Source organism: Oncorhynchus nerka, linkage group LG23 (assembly GCF_034236695.1).
Source record: "Oncorhynchus nerka isolate Pitt River linkage group LG23, Oner_Uvic_2.0, whole genome shotgun sequence".
Classification (NCBI taxonomy): Eukaryota; Metazoa; Chordata; class Actinopteri; order Salmoniformes; family Salmonidae; genus Oncorhynchus; species Oncorhynchus nerka.
Window position 1 is genome coordinate 44,310,641 of NC_088418.1, and position 17,848 is coordinate 44,328,488.

The 17,848-nt window shown below is 42.9% G+C and overlaps 1 protein-coding gene across 3 annotated transcripts; it reads right to left on the reverse strand.

Moving 5' to 3' along the window:
- Nucleotides 1-288: 288 nt before the first annotated feature.
- Nucleotides 289-17,783, reverse strand: LOC115106880 (ATP-dependent DNA helicase Q1-like). 3 transcript variants are annotated; one of them, XM_029630062.2, is made up of 15 exons: nt 17,676-17,783; nt 15,072-15,144; nt 14,260-14,463; nt 7,157-7,336; nt 6,190-6,296; nt 5,881-6,079; nt 5,448-5,614; nt 5,222-5,303; nt 4,843-5,109; nt 4,453-4,591; nt 4,277-4,368; nt 3,925-4,141; nt 3,510-3,639; nt 2,375-2,497; nt 1,385-1,473 (listed from the first exon to the last, which is right to left on the reverse strand). In XM_029630062.2, the coding sequence occupies exons 2-14, from the start codon at nt 15,091-15,093 to the stop codon at nt 2,402-2,404; spliced, it is 1,902 nt and encodes a 633-aa protein (XP_029485922.1). In that variant the 5' UTR covers nt 15,094-15,144; nt 17,676-17,783; the 3' UTR covers nt 1,385-1,473; nt 2,375-2,401. The 3 variants fall into 3 exon arrangements, with proteins under 3 accessions (XP_064864212.1, XP_029485922.1, XP_029485921.1); XM_029630061.2 differs by having other exon boundaries at nt 3,489-3,639; XM_065008140.1 differs by lacking the exon at nt 2,375-2,497 and having other exon boundaries at nt 289-1,473.
- Between the last annotated feature and the right edge of the window lie 65 nt (nt 17,784-17,848).

Genomic DNA, 17,848 nt, shown 5'->3' on the forward strand with positions numbered 1-17,848 from the left:
TTTTTTTACAGCATTTGTAGATTCAATATTATCGTTTTAATGTAATTATTTTCCTGATCAGTGCTCTTACTGTGTTTTTGGGGAGTTTGTGTAACTGAAAAGGAATTATTTGAAAATATACCAGAAGAGGGTGAAAATATACTAGAAGAGGGTGAAAATATACTAGAAGAGGGTGAAAATATACTAGAAGAGGGTGAAAATATACTAGAAGAGGGTGAAAATATACCAGAAGAGGTTGCAAAAACTAACTTTACAACCAAAAGATTAAAATTGAAATGGTCACAAACATTTTAAAATCAGATTTTTATTAATGATGGCTAAAGATATAATGTGTTCCTCAAATGTGAATGGACCTTCTTATTCCAAAGCTGCAGTGCGTTATTATAAACCGTATTAGAGTGAATCAAATTCACTAGCGTGCACATTGTGGCTGTTAGATTAGGGAATGTTAGAATATTAAAAAAGTGACATTGTGAAAACATTCTTCAGTTCAACAAACCTTTCAGTTCATGGGAGTTAGTTTATCCAAAGTAAAATATTGAAATGTCAACAAAAACAGCTCTTCATTTTAGGCTAACAGTGGTATTAATCCAACCGTAAAATATTACAAACTAACTTGGATGGGGATATTCTCTGTCAAAGCCAATCCAGAAAAATAGAACATTAAGTGGCACAGAAAAAAAGTAGATTTGTCTGCCCCAGGGCTCTAGGTCTGGCAATGTGAGACGTGAAAGAGAGATACAGTATTGTCCACATCTGAATGTTAACTGTCCCATGTAAGGTCAAGGTTCATCTTTGGATGAGTTTCCTTCTGGAGCTGACTCTGGTCCACAGGTTGCGTGCCGTCCGGGCGATGGTTGAGCCACGGGGGAGGCGCAGGCTCTTTAGTGGCTCTCTGATACAGGCCAGCACCCCTGGGTCTGAGCACCCCTGATTCTGCAAGTACTCATGGGAAATGTAGTTTATCCGCCTCAGCTGTTTGCTGTAGTAGTTCCTCAGGTCACAGAGCTCCTCCACTGCAGCCTCAGAGATGATGGAGACCTGGGAGGGAGAGTTGACCAATGCTGGCCTCCGGTGGTCAGAGTCTGTAACTGCACCTTCTGAAGGAGCTGGGACCGCAGCAGTACAGGGTTTCCTTCGCTTCTTTTGAGGGGCTGTTGATTTAGGTTTTGAATTTAGTTTTAATGGTGGTAGTGGGGATTCGCTGTCATTAACATTCTCTATAATATTGATCTCTACGTCTACTTCAATGGCAGTGGGCTGGGCAGCAGCAGGGTCATTCTGGTCGTACCCTGTCTGACTTTCTGTCTGTTCATGGTCCTTGTCTTGTTTCCTGGCCAGATTCTGCTGCTCTTTATCCATCTTGATCAGTTTGTTGTGTCTGGGAGGGGGAGTGCTGCTGTCGGGGGCAACGGGAGGAGGAGACTGGGAGGTCACCACCACCTCTTTAACTCCAGCAGCTAATTGGTCCTCCTATGGGAGACAACAGGAAGTGTCAATGACCCCTGACTTTACTGAAGAACCAATCCTAAATCGAAGATGGTTGGATTGGGCTTGTTGTTATGTAGAACCATGTTAGTGAACCCCAATGTTAGTGTGGCATAGCGTGAGTTAGTGAAAGCATGCTCCATAATGAATCTGCAGCCATGTGTGTAGACATTGACAGGACATACACACAGGACTGAGTGAGGACACAAACCATGAAAGCTGTAGCAACGGTTATGAGTGTTTACAGAAATACAGTACCAGTCAAAAGTTTGGACACACCAACTCATTCAAGGTTTTTATTTTATTTTTACCATTGTCTACATTGTAGAATAATAGTGCAGTCAAACTATGAAATACCACATATGGAATCATGTAGTAACCAAAAAAAGTGTTAAATCAAAATATATTTTATATTTGAGATTCTTCAAAGTAGCAACCCTTTGCCTTGACAGCTTTGCACACTCTTGGCATTCTCTCAACCAGCTTCATGACTACCTCGAAGCTGGTTGAGAGAATGCCAAGAGTGTACAAAGTTGTCATCAAGGCAAAGGGTGGCTACTTTAAAGAATCTCAAATATATTTGTTTAGCACTTTTTTGGTTACTACATGATTCCATATGTGTTATTTCATCGTTTTGATGTCTTCACTATTATTCTACAATGTATAAAAAGAAAAACCCTTGAATGAGTTGGTAGGTCCAAACTTTTGAATGGTACTGTATGACATCATGCATATTCTATTATTTTATGAATAATTATGCTTTCTGGATATCATTCAGGGCCCAACGTTACAGATTTGTTTTTAACCTGATTGACATACACATGGTTGCCCAGACAGTGTCATGCCATAGATGCAGTGGGTTGAATAGAGAATCAGGGAACTGTACTTTTTCTTTGGTCTCTTCAGGGGGGCACTAGAGGTCTCTCTTGACTTTCTTGGTGACTGGGGAGTTTGCGGCATTGTCACCAGATCTCTTTCCTTCTTTGGTCTTTACCTGGGACACTTTTACCTGTAGGTTATCAACAACAGCTTTAACCTGTCTGTCTCTCACATATCACACACACACACACACATTCACTTACTCATTCACCTAAGCTAGGTGTGGGTAATAACGTAAGAGAAGGGGTTTTAGAATTGACATGGGAGAACCAGAAACATGAATCGTTCCCATATCAAGGTGTTAGGACTGATTGTGATCGGCCATTACCGACACCGTGGTCACCTTTAGCAAATATCAACATGGATTAGATAAGTAGGCCTAGGTCTCAGCAACACCCAAACCCACAGGTGTTGTACTACACTTGGAGCCCTGATATCGGCGCCTGTCTGGTACTACGCAACACTACATTGTTTAGAAAACCTACAGCATTAGAACTACAGTGATTTACATATAAGAGTGATTAGGAATAATAATGATGGTAAGAATGATTCTACTCAATCTTTAAAAGAATAATTAACATTGATAAAAGGGAAAACGCTCTGATTTTGTTGATTGTATTATTCAATCAATCAAAATGCCGAAAAAAAAATAGAGATCCTTCATCCGCTGGCCTGAAAGGAAAAGAAACTGACAACATAGTTCACTTACCTGCAGATAAGTAGACAAGTAAACAATAGGAGGTACACAGAGCAGATACAGAGAAGACGGATTGAAAGGGCAGAGAGAAGACGGGGCAAAGACATGAGGATTGAGACGGCGAGAAAGTTGAGTAAAGTACAGGGAAATAATTACACATTACACTGAAATATTTCAGTCAGAAGTGCAGAAGGAGATATAGAAAAAAAAATGTGATAAGCAGAAAAGATGAGACATGATGTACGTATTTTCAGACAAAAGTGGCTTCCTATCCTTAGTCTGCACGGACTAGAATAAAAATGACAACCAAAAAAAAGCTATTACCGGGTAGTCATTTATCATATTGATTCCGTGCAGATGGGAGGAGGCCACTTTAGTCTCTTGAGATGCACCCAAAGGCTTCCTGCCTGAATGATTCCTGTACCGTTTGCTGTGTGGTACTGACCGTGTTGGCGTCCAGGCCTGTCCTCCTCATCTTCATGGTGATGGAGTGACTCTGGTTCTTCAGCAGTGGTGCCTTACCACCCAGCTTCAGGTAGAAGTAGGTGGTGTATGGAGTGAAACTGAAGTCTTCACTGTGGAGAAGAGGGGAGGGGGGGTATCAAACAAAGATCAACATCCTAAAAGCAACCAGCTGTGCAGTAGTACAAGTCCATTGTGACCTCACAATTCTCTCCAGACAACCCTATTTGTCCTTAGTCAGTACCTGATGTAAGACAAGGATCTGTTCTTTAGAGAGGTATTTTTGTTGCAACAGTTTTTCCTATGGTGTGCTGAACATGCCCTAGGTCGTAGGCCTACCTGAGGCAGCAGTAAGCATATTGAACTGGTAAAGGGTTTAAAGTTAAGTCAGTCAGTACCTGAGGTAGCCCTGCAGCAGTAGGCTTGTGATGATGGCCTCCACCTCCAGGCGAGACAGGGTGGTGGTCTGGATCATCTTCCTGCGTTTGGCCGGACCCTTCCCCATCCACGCCTCGGTCACCTTCAGGGGGGTCAGTTTCTCATCCAGAGAGCCCGCCAGCTCCACAATCTGGACCACATCTTTAGCATGCTGTGTGATGTCCACCGTGATGTAGTCTGGATAAAAACACAGGCATCTTAGGTATGAAGACTCAACATATGTAACTTATATTCCAAATCTACTCCTACGCCCCTAGCACGCCATGTACGTTGGATTTGAAAAGTGGTATGTTCACTATATTGTATACATACCATTGCCATGGCGACAGACGTCACACATCTCGTTGCATCCTTCATCATCCCAAACCTCATCAAAGTGAACAGCGATCACTGAGCGCCGACACCTTAGAACAATGGAGATCCTCAACACAGATATCTACACAACTGAAATAGTCAATGAGAGCGTTGTTATTGGTCCAGCTCAGTACCTGTCCACATTCTGACAGTAGTCGACCATGGTCAGCAGCTTCTGTTGTCCTACGTTCTCCATGACAACCATGGTGCTGATCCTGAAGATGTCGTTGAAGCCAAAGTACACAATGCAGTCAGCCGGCTTATCGTCTCTGCCTGGAGGAACGGAGAGATGACCATGGTAAAGATAAGGGGAAATAAGTAAAGAGTTTTGAGAGGAAAAGAGTTTAAAAACTAACTGTCTACTCCCATGGCTGTGGTCGAAGAAGAAGCGCAGTTGGAAAATCAGAGGGGGATTTTTTTTCTCTTCCAAATGTAGAATAGTATTCGTCATTTTCTGAGGTCAAGGGATCAGGTGTTGTTTCTAAATTATCACATTTTTGAGTGGGGAGAAAAGAGTTGTCTACCTGCTCGTCCGCTCTCCTGATAGTAGTTCTCTATGGACTTGCTGATGGTGTGATGGATGACAAATCTGACGTCAGCCTTGTCGATCCCCATCCCGAACGCCACAGTAGCTACCACCACCTGGATCTTGTTGGTGGCCCATTTGCGATGAACCTGTGACTTGTCCTCTGGATTCATGTTAGCGTGGTATGGAGATGCATTGACGCCTTTCTTCTGTAGGTCTGCTGACACCGTCTCCGCGTCCTTCTGGGAAAACACGTACACTATCCCTGCCAAAGGCAAAAGCATAATACCTCAAGTCTGGATAACAAGCTGCTGATGGTTTCGAAAATGGGACAAACTGAATTTTGATCTATCTTTTGTTTTATCCATTCAAAGTACCTGACTGGTCCTTATATCTCTCCTTGATCAGTGCGGAGATGTCACTGACTGAATCATCACTGTTCGAGTCTTTAAGGCGTACCTGAGACACAAAAACAAGTACAGATCCTCAAATACTTTCTGTGCAGAGATACAGCGGGTGTGTATTTTTAAAGGTCAAAAGAACATCAACAGGTGTTTGCCAAACAGGTGGCGGCCAGGTGTGTACAGTTGCCATGACGCCCACCTCGTAGTAGAGGTTGGTGCGGTTGAAGGAGGCGGTGAGTGTGATTGGCTCAGGGACACACAGGATCTTCTGACAGTCCTTTAGAACACTGCCGGTTGCCGTGGCAGTCAGCCCTAGCAACGGAACCTTTGGGAATTGCCTCTTCAGGATCCCCAGGAGCTTGTAGTCTGGCGGAAGAGGAAGGGGTAGTTGGCTATCAGCCCAACACAAAACTCACAGCATACACCTTAGAATGAAGCAATCTATTGGGAATGCATTCTAAATGGTATGCATAGAGATACATTGAAGTGTTCTGTTTAATTACATGGTGATATCCTTGTTTGGGTATTGTAACGTAAAGTGATGTTTGAGTAGCCCTTTACTTTCCAAAACAAAGCAAGGAGACTAATAAAAAAGTAAGTAGTCCATATAAAGTACAGTTGCAGTCTCTCACCAGGTCTGAAGTCGTGTCCCCACTGGCTGCAGCAGTGCACCTCGTCCACAGCAATACGGCTCAGCCTGCCTGCGTTGTAGGCCTTCTCCAGCCTCGACATCAGCAGCTTGCTCTTCGCTATCTTCTCTGGAGTCACATACAGCAGCTTGAAAGGCGCTTTGGAGTCCGTCATCTCCGCTAGGACCATTTTAGAGTGTTCCTTGAGGTGCACAGCAGAAGTCAAGTCAAACACCAATCCTACAGCTATAATCATAATCAATACCAGCAAAGAATCAATCATATGTAGAAAGTGTTTGCGTTGGTCATTACCTTACTGCTGGATGCGTTGAGAGAGACGGCGTCAACGTCGATGGACTTTAAGTACATGAGCTGATCCTCCATCAGAGACACTAGAGGAGTTACTACCAGAGTGAAACCTGGCAGCACACAAACACACGTTAAGAAAAACAACAACACTGCAGCGAGTAATGGCTGCAACCATCTGCAGGTCAGGACGCTAAAGTGAGACTAATTTAGTCGCATATGTGACCAAATATTTATAATAGTTTTATAGTATAAATAGTTTTATTTTTGTAGCACAAGTGCGCCCTTTTAAACTTTGTTCAGTCATATTACCGAATTGGCTAGCTAGCTAACATCCTGGTAACTTTACCAGTATATCCAAACATTTGGGGGCACAGAAAGAAAAAGGGACAGCTTTTTCAGGAGAGCAATGAATGTACTGTATGACAGAGCTCCTGCATGTCATCACAAACCCGGCGTTCTTAAAGATAGTATAGAATTTTAAATGTAATGCATCTCAATAGGAAAATAGTGCTTTTACACAATGTAGAAACCTAATATTCTACAAATGACTTATTCAATGACAGGTATTCATTCGTATGAACATTTTAGCCTTTATAATAAACTCATGTCTTCAGTGTTACATATTCGTTTCTAAGGCATAACATGTGGTTCAAAAGTAAGTCAAGTTCATATAGGTCCAATATAGGCTGTATCACAATTCATTTGAAAAAAATCTTATTTTCTGGTGCTCCTAAATTTCATGTGGTGCTCCTAACTTAAAAAAAAAAAATGGGAGCACCAGAGCTACCAATGAAACATGTTAATTTAGAGCCCTGTCTGCAGTACGTGTTTGCACAGCACACACAATTATTCAATGAACTGTAACATTAGTGTTTTCAGTATATGCACCAGGTGTGTGTGTGTGTGTGTGTGTGTGTAATACATGTATGTATGCATGCATTTTATGGGTGTGTGTGCGTTCTCCCCTCACCCTCAGAGCAGACTGCAGGTAGCTGATAGCAGAGGCTTTTCCCTCGTCCAGTGGGCATCACTAGAAAGAGGTCTTTACCAGACATACTAAGATTGATGGCCTTCAGCTGGAGAGGACGGAACTTAGAGAGCTGGAAGACATCCTTCAGATTCTGCTCCAGCTCTGTTGACCACGAGAAATCTAGGTTTGGAAAGAAAACATTTAAGCATGTCAAAATACAGTACAGCAATATATTCAGCCTTCAAGCCCTGCAGACCTGGCATCCTTTCACTCCCTCCTCTCTACATTTTCCTCCTCTGTCTCTGCTGCTAAAGCCACTTTCTACCACTCTAAATTCCAAGCATCTGCCTCTAACCCTAGGAAGCTCTTTGCCACCTTCTCCTCCCTCTTGAATCCTCCTCCCCCTCCCCCCTCCTCCCTCTCTGCAGATGACTTCGTCAACCATTTTGAAAAGAAGGTCGACGACATCCGATCCTCGTTTGCTAAGTCAAACGACACCGCTGGTTCTGCTCACACTGCCCTACCCTGTGCTCTGACCTCTTTCTCCCCTCTCTCTCCAGATGACATCTCGCGTCTTGTGGCCGGCCGCCCAACAACCTGCCCGCTTGACCCTATCCCCTCCTCTCTTCTCCAGACCATCTCCGGTGACCTTCTCCCTTACCTCACCTCGCTCATCAACTCATCCCTGACCGCTGGCTACGTCCCTCCCGTCTTCAAGAGAGCGAGAGTTGCACCCCTTCTGAAAAAACCTACACTCGATCCCTCCGATGTCAACAACTACAGACCAGTATCCCTTCTTTCTTTTCTCTCCAAAACTCTTGAACGTGCCGTCCTTGGCCAGCTCTCCCGCTATCTCTCTCAGAATGACCTTCTTGATCCAAATCAGTCAGGTTTCAAGACTAGTCATTCAACTGAGACTGCTCTTCTCTGTATCACGGAGCGCTCCGCACTGCTAAAGCTAACTCTCTCTCCTCTGCTCTCATCCTTCTAGACCTATCGGCTGCCTTCGATACTGTGAACCATCAGATCCTCCTCTCCACCCTCTCCGAGTTGGGCATCTCCGGCGCGGCCCACGCTTGGATTGCGTCCTACCTGACAGGTCGCTCCTACCAGGTGGCGTGGCGAGAATCCGTCTCCTCACCACGTGCTCTCACCACTGGTGTCCCCCAGGGCTCTGTTCTAGGCCCTCTCCTATTCTCGCTATACACCAGTCACTTGGCTCTGTCATAACCTCACATGGTCTCTCCTATCATTGCTATGCAGACGACACACAATTAATCTTCTCCTTTCCCCCTTCTGACCAGGTGGCGAATCGCATCTCTGCATGTCTGGCAGACATATCAGTGTGGATGACGGATCATCACCTCAAGCTGAACCTCGGCAAGACGGAGCTGCTCTTCCTCCCGGGGAAGGACTGCCCGTTCCATGATCTCGCCATCACGGTTGACAACTCCATTGTGTCCTCCTCCCAGAGCGCTAAGAACCTTGGCGTGATCCTGGACAACACCCTGTCGTTCTCAAATAACATCAAGGCGGTGGCCCGTTCCTGTAGGTTCATGCTCTACAACATCCGCAGAGTACGACCCTGCCTCACACAGGAAGCGGCGCAGGTCCTAATCCAGGCACTTGTCATCTCCGTCTGGATTACTGCAACTCGCTGTTGGCTGGGCTCCCTGCCTGTGCCATTAAACCCCTACAACTCATCCAGAACGCCGCAGCCCGTCTGGTGTTCAACCTTCCCAAGTTCTCTCACGTCACCCCGCTCCTCCGCTCTCTCCACTGGCTTCCAGTTGAAGCTCGCATCCGCTACAAGACCATGGTGCTTGCCTACGGAGCTGTGAGGGAACGGCACCTCACTACCTCCAGGCTCTGATCAGGCCCTACACCCAAACAAGGGCACTCGTTCATCCACCTCTGGCCTGCTCGCCTCCCTACCACTGAGGAAGTACAGTTCCCGCTCAGCCCAGTCAAAACTGTTCGCTGCTCTGGCCCCCAATGGTGGAACAAACTCCCTCACGACGAAAGTGGCTGTTCCACTGGATGTCATAAGGTGAAAGCACCAATTTGTAAGTCGCTCTGGATAAGAGCGTCTGCTAAATGACTTAAATGTAAATGTAAATGATATGTTTACATCCAAAAAGATAGGCAGAGTTCAAATACATGTGTATTCGATTATTAGTTATTTAAAATATGTATTTGAGTATTTTCAAATAATGTGGCCCAAATCAACTACTTCTATTGGATGTATTTTAATTTCCTATAATTAGCCTACTATTTGAAAGTATTTTCAAATACCTTTTTCAAAATAACTGTTTTAAATGTATGGGAGTGTATTTGAGTCAGTGTATGAGCATTGGCAAATACATACCAATATTCAACTACTTGACGTTTCAAATAAAGAAAATCTGAGTACTTCCTTAGAAATGTATGTGAAAGTAATTGAGATATTTGAAATAGTATTTGAACCCAGGTCTGGAACATATTACACACACAGCAGTGTAGTTGTGCTTCTCAATTCATTTAACAAACATTGTAGAATGATAGTGAATACATCGAAATTATGAAATAACACATATGGAGTCATGTACAGCCGTGGCCAAAAGTTTTGACAATGACACAAATATTAATTTTCAAAGTTATATGATGGTGATTTGCATATACTCCAGAATGTTATGAAGAGTGATCAGATTAATTGCAATTAATTGCAAAGTCCCTCTTTGCCATGCAAATGAACTGAATCCCCAAAAAACATTTCCACTGCATTTCAGCCCTGCCACAAAAGGACCAGCTGACATCATGTCAGTGATTCTCTCGTTAACACAGGTGTGAGTGTTCACGAGGACAAGGCTGGAGATCACTCTGTCATGCTGATTGAGTTCGAATAACAGACAGAAGCTTCAAAGGGAGGGTGGTGCTTGGAATCATTGTTCTTCCTCTGTCAGCCATGATTAAAGGAAACACGTGCAGTCATCATTGCTTTGCACAAAAAGGGCTTCACAGGCAAGGATATTGCTGCCAGTAAGATTGCACCTAAATCAACCATTTATCGGATCATCAAGAACTTCAAGGAGAGCGGTTCAATTCTTGTGAAGAAGGCTTCAGGGCGCCCAAAAAAGTCCATCAAGCGCCAGGACGTCTCCTAAAGTTGATTCAGCTGCATGATCGGGCACCACCAGTACAGGGCTTGCTCAGGAATGGCAGCAGGCAGGTGTGAGTGCATCTGCACGCACAGTGAGGCGAAGACTTTTGGAGGATGGCCTGGTGTCAAGAAGGGCAGCAAAGAAGCCACTTCTCTCCAGGGAAAACATCAGGGACAGACTGATATTCTGCAAAAGGTACAGAGATTGGACTGCTGAGGACTGGGGTAAAGTCATTTTCTCTGATGAATCCCCTTTCCGATTGTTTGGGGCATCCGGAAAAAAGCTTGTCCGGAGAAGACAAGGTGAGCGCTACCATCAGTCCTGTGTCATGCCAACAGTAAAGCATCCTGAGACCATTCATGTGTGGGGTTGCTTCTCAGCCAAGGGAGTGGGCTCACTCACAATTTTGCCTGAGAACACAGCCATGAATAAAGAATGGTACCAACACATCCTCCGAGAGCAACTTGGTCAAATAGCCCTTACACAGCCTGGAGGTGTGTTTTGGGTCATTTTCCTGTTGAAAAACAAATGACAGTCCCACTAAGCGCAAACCAGATGGGATGGTGTATCGCTACAGAATTCTGTGGTAGCTATGCTGGTTAAGTGTGCCTTGAATTTTAAATAAATCACAGTGTCACCAGCAAAGCCCCTTCACACCATCACACCTCCTCCTCCAGGCTTCACAGTGGGAACAACACATGCCGAGATCATCCGTTCACCTACTCTGTGTCTCACAAAGATACGGTGGTGGAAACCAAAAACCTAGAATTTGGACTAATCAGACCAAAGGACAGATTTCCACCGGTCTAATGTCCGTTGCTCGTGTTTCTTGGTCCAAGCAAGTCTCTTCTTATTAATTGTGTCCTTTAGTAGTAGTTTCAATTTGACAATGAAGGCCTGATTCACGCAGTCTCCTCTGAACAGAGATGTGTCTGTTACTTGAACTCTGTGAAGCATTTATTTGGCCTGCAATCTGAGGTACAGTTAACTCTAATGAACTTATCCTCTGCAGCAGAGGTAACTCTGGGTCTTCTTTTCCTGTGGCAGTCCTCAGACAGTTTTATCATAGCGCTTGATGTTCTTTGCGACTGCACTTGAAGAAACTTTCAAAGTTCTTGAAATGTTCCTTATTGACTGGCCTTCATATCTTAAAGTAATGATGGACTGTTGTTTCTCTTTGCTTATTTGAGCTGTTCTTGCCATAATATGGACTTGGTCTTTTACCAAATAGTGAAAAACTGAGTGTAAGTGTATTTGGCTAAGGTGTATGTAAACTTCCGACTTCAACTGTACAAGTACTCAACATGGTTCATTACGAGCTTAATGTTAACATGCAATAATGGCAAGGCTATAACCTATTAGTGACATGTGACTCCTGTCATGAAACAGCTAATAAAGCATTTTGCCCAAATGCATTTAGCGGAAAACACAGTTCTAAAGTGCGCACCTAATGCGACCAGTGACAGAGAGAAATCTCCTTTAGAAAGCGTCAAATAGCAACTACTATGATGGGTTGCTAATATGTCTAAGATTGTGCCTTTGGCTTCTGGACAACGAAATAAAGTTTATATGAAAACCAATAGAACAGGAGAGAAATCCTGGTTAATGGCATGAGGAAGTCATTATAAAATAATTGCCTCCACGTTTCTATGGATGGATTTTTTTGCAAGGCTACTTTCAAGTAAGGTAAGACACGCCTCATTATTTCAAGTAATTTAAAATGTTCAGGTTTCAAACAATTATTCTGCCTCAAGCAAACATTACAAAGTGGTGGGTGACGCGCTGATAGTCAACGGTTGGCAGGCTATATATAGCCTATGCATCCAAATGGCGAATGGGAGGTGAGAGAGAGAAATAAAAATAGCTCCTTTTTTAATCGTGGCCACCAAAATGAACACGCATTTTGTTGCGCAATGACTGGGCTTACAAAAGCAGGTTTCACTCCAGTAGCCTACAGGCTCATTGAGGAGCTTTTTCAGTTCTGCCCACTAATTTTCTATAGGATTGAGGTCAGAGCTTTGTGATGGCCACTCCATTACCTTGACTTTGTTGTCCTTAAGCCATTTTGCCACAACCTTGGAAGTATGCTTGGGGTCATTGTCCATTTGGAAGACCCATTTGCGACCAAGCTTTAACTTCCTGGCTGATGTCTTGAGATGCTTCAATATATCCACATAATTTTCATTCCTCATGACGCCATCTATTTTGTGAAGAGCACCAGTCTCTACTGCAGCAAAGCACCCCCACAACATGATGCTGCCACCCCCGTGCTTCACGGTTGGGATGGTGTTCGTCGGCTTGCAAGCCTCCCCATTTTTCCTCCAAACATAACGATGGTCATTATGGCCAAACACTTCTATTTTTGTTTCATCAGACCAGAGGACATTTCTCCAAAAAGTATGATCTTTGTCCACATGTGCAGTTGCAAACCGTAGTCTGGCTTTTTTATGGCGGTTTTGGAGCAGCGGCTTCTTCCTTGCTGAGCGGCCTTTCAGGTTATGTTGATATAGAACTCGTTTTACTGTGGATATAGATACTTTTGTGCCTGTTTCCTCCAGCATCTTCACAAGGTTCTTTGCTGTTGTTCTGGGATTGATTTGCACTTTTCGCACCAAAGTATGTTCATCTCTAAGAGACAGAAGGCATCTCCTTCCTGAGCGGTATGACGGCGGCGTGGTCCCATGGTGTTTATACTTGCGTACTATTGTTTGTACAGATGAACGTGGTACCTTCGGGAGTTTGGAAATTGCTCCCAAGGATGAACCAGACTTGTGGAGGTCTACAATTATTTTTCTGAGGTCTTGGCTAATTTCTTTTGATTTTCCCATGATGTCAAGCAGAGGCCTTGAAATACATCCACAGGTGCATCTCCAATTGACTCAAATGATGTCAATTAGCCTGTTTAAAGGCACAGTCAACTTAGTGTATGTAAACTTTTGACCCACTGCAATTGTGATACAGTGAATTATAAGTGAAATAATCTGTCTGTAAACAATTGTTGGGAAAATTGTTTGTGTCATGCACAAAGTAGATGTCCTAACCGACTTGCCAAACCTATACTTTGTTAACAAGAAATCTGTGGAGTGGTTGAAAAACGAGTTTTAATGACTCCAACCTAAGTGTATGTAACCTTCCGACTTCAACTGTATGCATGAATAGTATCAGAGAGGAAGAGGCGAAGCGAGAGGTTTCACTCTCACCAAAATATGTCCAATGCTTTTCTATGGGCTTATTTTGGGCCTAAGCTTGTCGCCTGCCTTCTCGCCTTGGGACGACTCCCATTGTTAGGGCGGAAATGTAAGTATTTCGTCATTATATTCAGATCTCTGGTAGTATTTTCTGTTGGTCACATTTTTTTTTTTTGCTGTTTGTTGACCGGTTAATAAGGGTCAGTTAGTCGGCAGCAAAATTGACCGAAATGTGCATCCCTAACAGACTGACCAGGTGAATACAGGTGAAAGCCATCATCCCTTATTGAGGTCAAATGTTAATCCACTTCAAATTAGAGTAGATGAAGGGAAGAATTTTTAAGCCTTAAGACAATTGAGACATGGATTGTGTATGTGTGCCATTCAGAGGTTGAATGGGCAAGACAAACGATTTAAGTGCCTTTGACCGGAGTATGATAGTAGATGCCAGGCGCACCGGTTTGAGTGTGTCAAGAACTGCAACACTGCTGGGTTTTTCACACTCAACAGTTTCCTGTGTGTATCAAGAATGGTCCACCACCCAAAGCACATCATGAAAACTTGACAACTGTGGGAAGCATTAGAGTCAACATGGGCCAGCATCCCTGTTGAACGCTTTCGACCCCTTGCAGAGTCCATGCCCTGACGATTTGAGGCTGTTCTGAGGGCAAAAGGAAGTGCAACTCAATATTAGGAAGGTGTTCTTAATGTTTTGTACACTCAGTGTAAATTGTACATGTGTGCCACATCCTATACATTGTAGCCTCTACCGTACCATCATTCTCATAGCGCAGCAGCTCCTGCTTGGTCATTGCAGGTCCAGATCCAGAGGGCTGGGTGGAGTCACATGGCTCTTCCAGCCTGCGGAGCAGCTGTTTCCTCTTGGAGGTCAGGCTAGCCTGCTTCTCCAGCAGCTCAGCTATCTGCAGCTTCACCACCTCCAGCTCAGCCTCCACAGAGTCCAGCCCTGCCTGCACGTCTGGGGAGGAGAATATTAACAAAAAAATAACAAAACATTTGCTGTATTCAACGTGCTCTATGGTATCTACTACTTACGATGGGGCATTCATGTAACACACATGCCTCTCTGGTAGGGAGGAGAACATTAGGTTAATAACTATTTGATCTTTTAATGACTTTTTCCTGTAGTCAAAGATCTACGGTTTCTAGGCCCTACATAGAAATAATCTAGAATATGCATTGAACACACATGCACAAAGACAACAGTGGTACCATGAATCAGAAATTGAAAACAGCAAGCTCACTCCAAAGTTCTTCTCTTTTAAATGCTGTGCTAAATCCTTGTGTTTATCTACATGTTGACCAGGGCCTAATATAAATGATTATATCCTTTTCAAAGCACAATCTGCCCTGGTTAGCTTTCCTCTGGGACCAATCATATGTGATCCTAGACGAGGAGACTGTCAGGTCTGACACTTCCAAGTCACTAACGACCTGTGTTTCACAGGAAAGGTGCTAATGATGTCAGACACACATCAGACTATCTCACAGTCACTGTTTCTCTATGGGTTTGGTACCATACTTTTAAGAAAGGGGGGATAGAAATGTGAGATCACATTCACTTACCGTCGGCATTGTCACTGTCCATTTCCAAGGCAAATCTACAACACAATCAATCACCTTGCAGACTTTTATCACTCTGTTGAATGAGGGGGGAAATGCCAGTGTTATGCAATGTAGCTAGCAAGATATAGTGCCTTCAGAAAGAATTCCTACCCCTTGTTTTTCCCCCCCTGATTTTGTTGGGTTACAGGCAGCCTAAATTTTAAATAGATTAAACTGAGATTGTGTGTCACTGGCCTCCGGCCCAAACAATAGGAGTCGTTGTCCCAAAGGTGGGAAGGCAGGCGACATGTTTAGATCCAAAATAAGCCCATAGAAACACATTGGCCTTATTTATGAACAGACTTAATCAAAAGTGAAACATCTCGCTTCATCTCTTCGTCTATGATTTACACACATACCAAGCTCCTCCCCCTTCCTCTCACACCAACAAAGATGAGAGATCACATCTTCCTCTCTGACATGCGGTTTCACCTCACTATTTGCATTTGAGTTTTGGTCCTGCAGAATTGGTCATATGGACACCAAAACACATTGAGACATTATTTTACTTTAATAGAGAAGTTAAAAAGTGTGTCGTTAGAAATACTCAACTACTCAAATTGTGCGCAGAGCAGACTACTAAAACGAGAGTGTCAATGAACATTGATTCTGGAAAATTAATGCTCAAGTTTGTCTGCGGCATTGAGGTACCACTTACCGCTAGCAGCATTTTAGCCAAAGGGCTGTTATTATACTAGCTGTCTAGTCTGTGATTTATAAATGTGCAATAAGAATAAAACACAATTAAGTAAGTACTTGGCAACTCGTTCTCATTCTGAGAAATAAGGTAGGCCACTTGATTTCAACATCTGAACAAAGTGGACATGCTTTTCAAACAGTTGGAGACAGACAGAAGGGTGTGTTCATAACAATTCAACTGTTCAACTTTGTTAGCTAGCAACTAGATCAAAGTTGTCTAAAGATTAGCTGGCTAATCACTAGCACGTGGGCTTGAGATATTGTTGATGAGACCTGTGCTAATTGTCTAGTGCCTAATGCCTACTACAAGAAGTTATTCATTATCAGTGAATGTGCATGATACTAGTTACATTTGTAACAAAAAAGGGCATTTTCATAGACATACTTGAAAGCCAGATCAGTGATTATAAAAACATTTTAAAATGCAGGTTATTAAAATATTTTTTATAAAATAATGAAATTATTAGTGGGTTTTATGGTTGTGGAAGGCTTATATTTAGTCTAGATATAATTTCACAAGCCCTGAATTCATTAGGTTAATGCTGACTGTTTGAAATGCAGTGTATTTGACCTTTAATAGTACAACCATGCTTATTTAGAGAAAACATTTTATATTTTTACGAGAATCGCCCAGAAGTTTGAGAAGAAAAAAAATGGGTTATAAAATAGAGTTGTAATGGTTTTGATAGGAGGAAACTGAGGATGGATCAACAACACTGAAAATAAATATATTCCAAAACATACATCTTGTTTGCAATAAGGCACAAAATTAAGGCACAAAAATGCATAAAATGTGGCAAAGAAATGAACTTTATGTCCGGAATACAAAGTGTTATGTTTGGAGCAAATCCAACACAACACACCACTGAGTAGCACTATCCATGTTTTCAAGCACGGTGGTGGCTGAATGTTATGGGTATGTCCTAGCTTGCCATTATGAAAATCAAATTCAACAATGCCAATAATGTTTTCAATTCGACTATTGCTTTCAAAAGCAGCTCAAACATTGAACATGTTAGAATGAACTATTGGCAATGAATTATACAGTGAAATTATACTGTCCATTATTTAGGGAAATAATGCACGCTCTTGAATGCCCTTCAAGCCAATCAGAAACAAGTACTCAATGATGCCATGGTATAATGTGCATTATAAACTGGGTGGTTCGAGCCCTGAATACTGATTGGCTGAAAACTGTGGTATATCAGAACATATACCATGTCTATGACAAAACATTTATCTGTACTGCTCTAATTACATTGGTAACCAGTTTATAATAGCAATAAGGCACCTCGGGGATTTGTGATATATGGCCAATATACCACGGCTAAGGGCTGTGTCCTTAGAACAGCCCTTAGGTGGTATATTGGCCACATACCACACTCCCTCGGGCTTTATTTATTAATTATCCAAGGATATATTATAAACTGTATGCATAAAATACACTTTGAATCTATCCATACACGAACAAGTTGTTTCCTTGAGCTTTTGGCAAGCAGGGCGGAATGTAAACATTTATTGTGTAAAGTAAACGAACATGTGTGAACCGGGAAAGCCCCCACCCTTCCTCCATGTGGCTTTACCCTTTATCTTAGCTTTTTCTTCACCATATTAGATTGCTAGCCAATGATAGTTAGATAAATAGATTGTCAATGATCAACCACCCTAGCAGTACGTTAACCAGCCACCTGCTCCACCAAACAGCCTAATGTTAATGTTAGCCAACCTGTAGCTGACCAGCTAGAAAATTATACTTCAACTTTTTGACAGCTACATATTTGGCTAGTCATTAATGATACTAACATGTGGAACGAAATTATGGAAAATTGGGGAAAGAGGATGTTGAAAGAACAAAGCAAAACTCACCATCAAAAATGTACTCCCCTCACTTCTCGAGTTTGCACTGTTTATTTGCGCTCCCTGTTTTCTTGACGGTTGCTAGACAGCTCGCGCGGGTGATTTTTTTTTTCTTCTTGTGCAGACCAATCAGATTGCGGTTGTTTAATTTTCTCCGTGATATTGGGTACATTCAACAAACC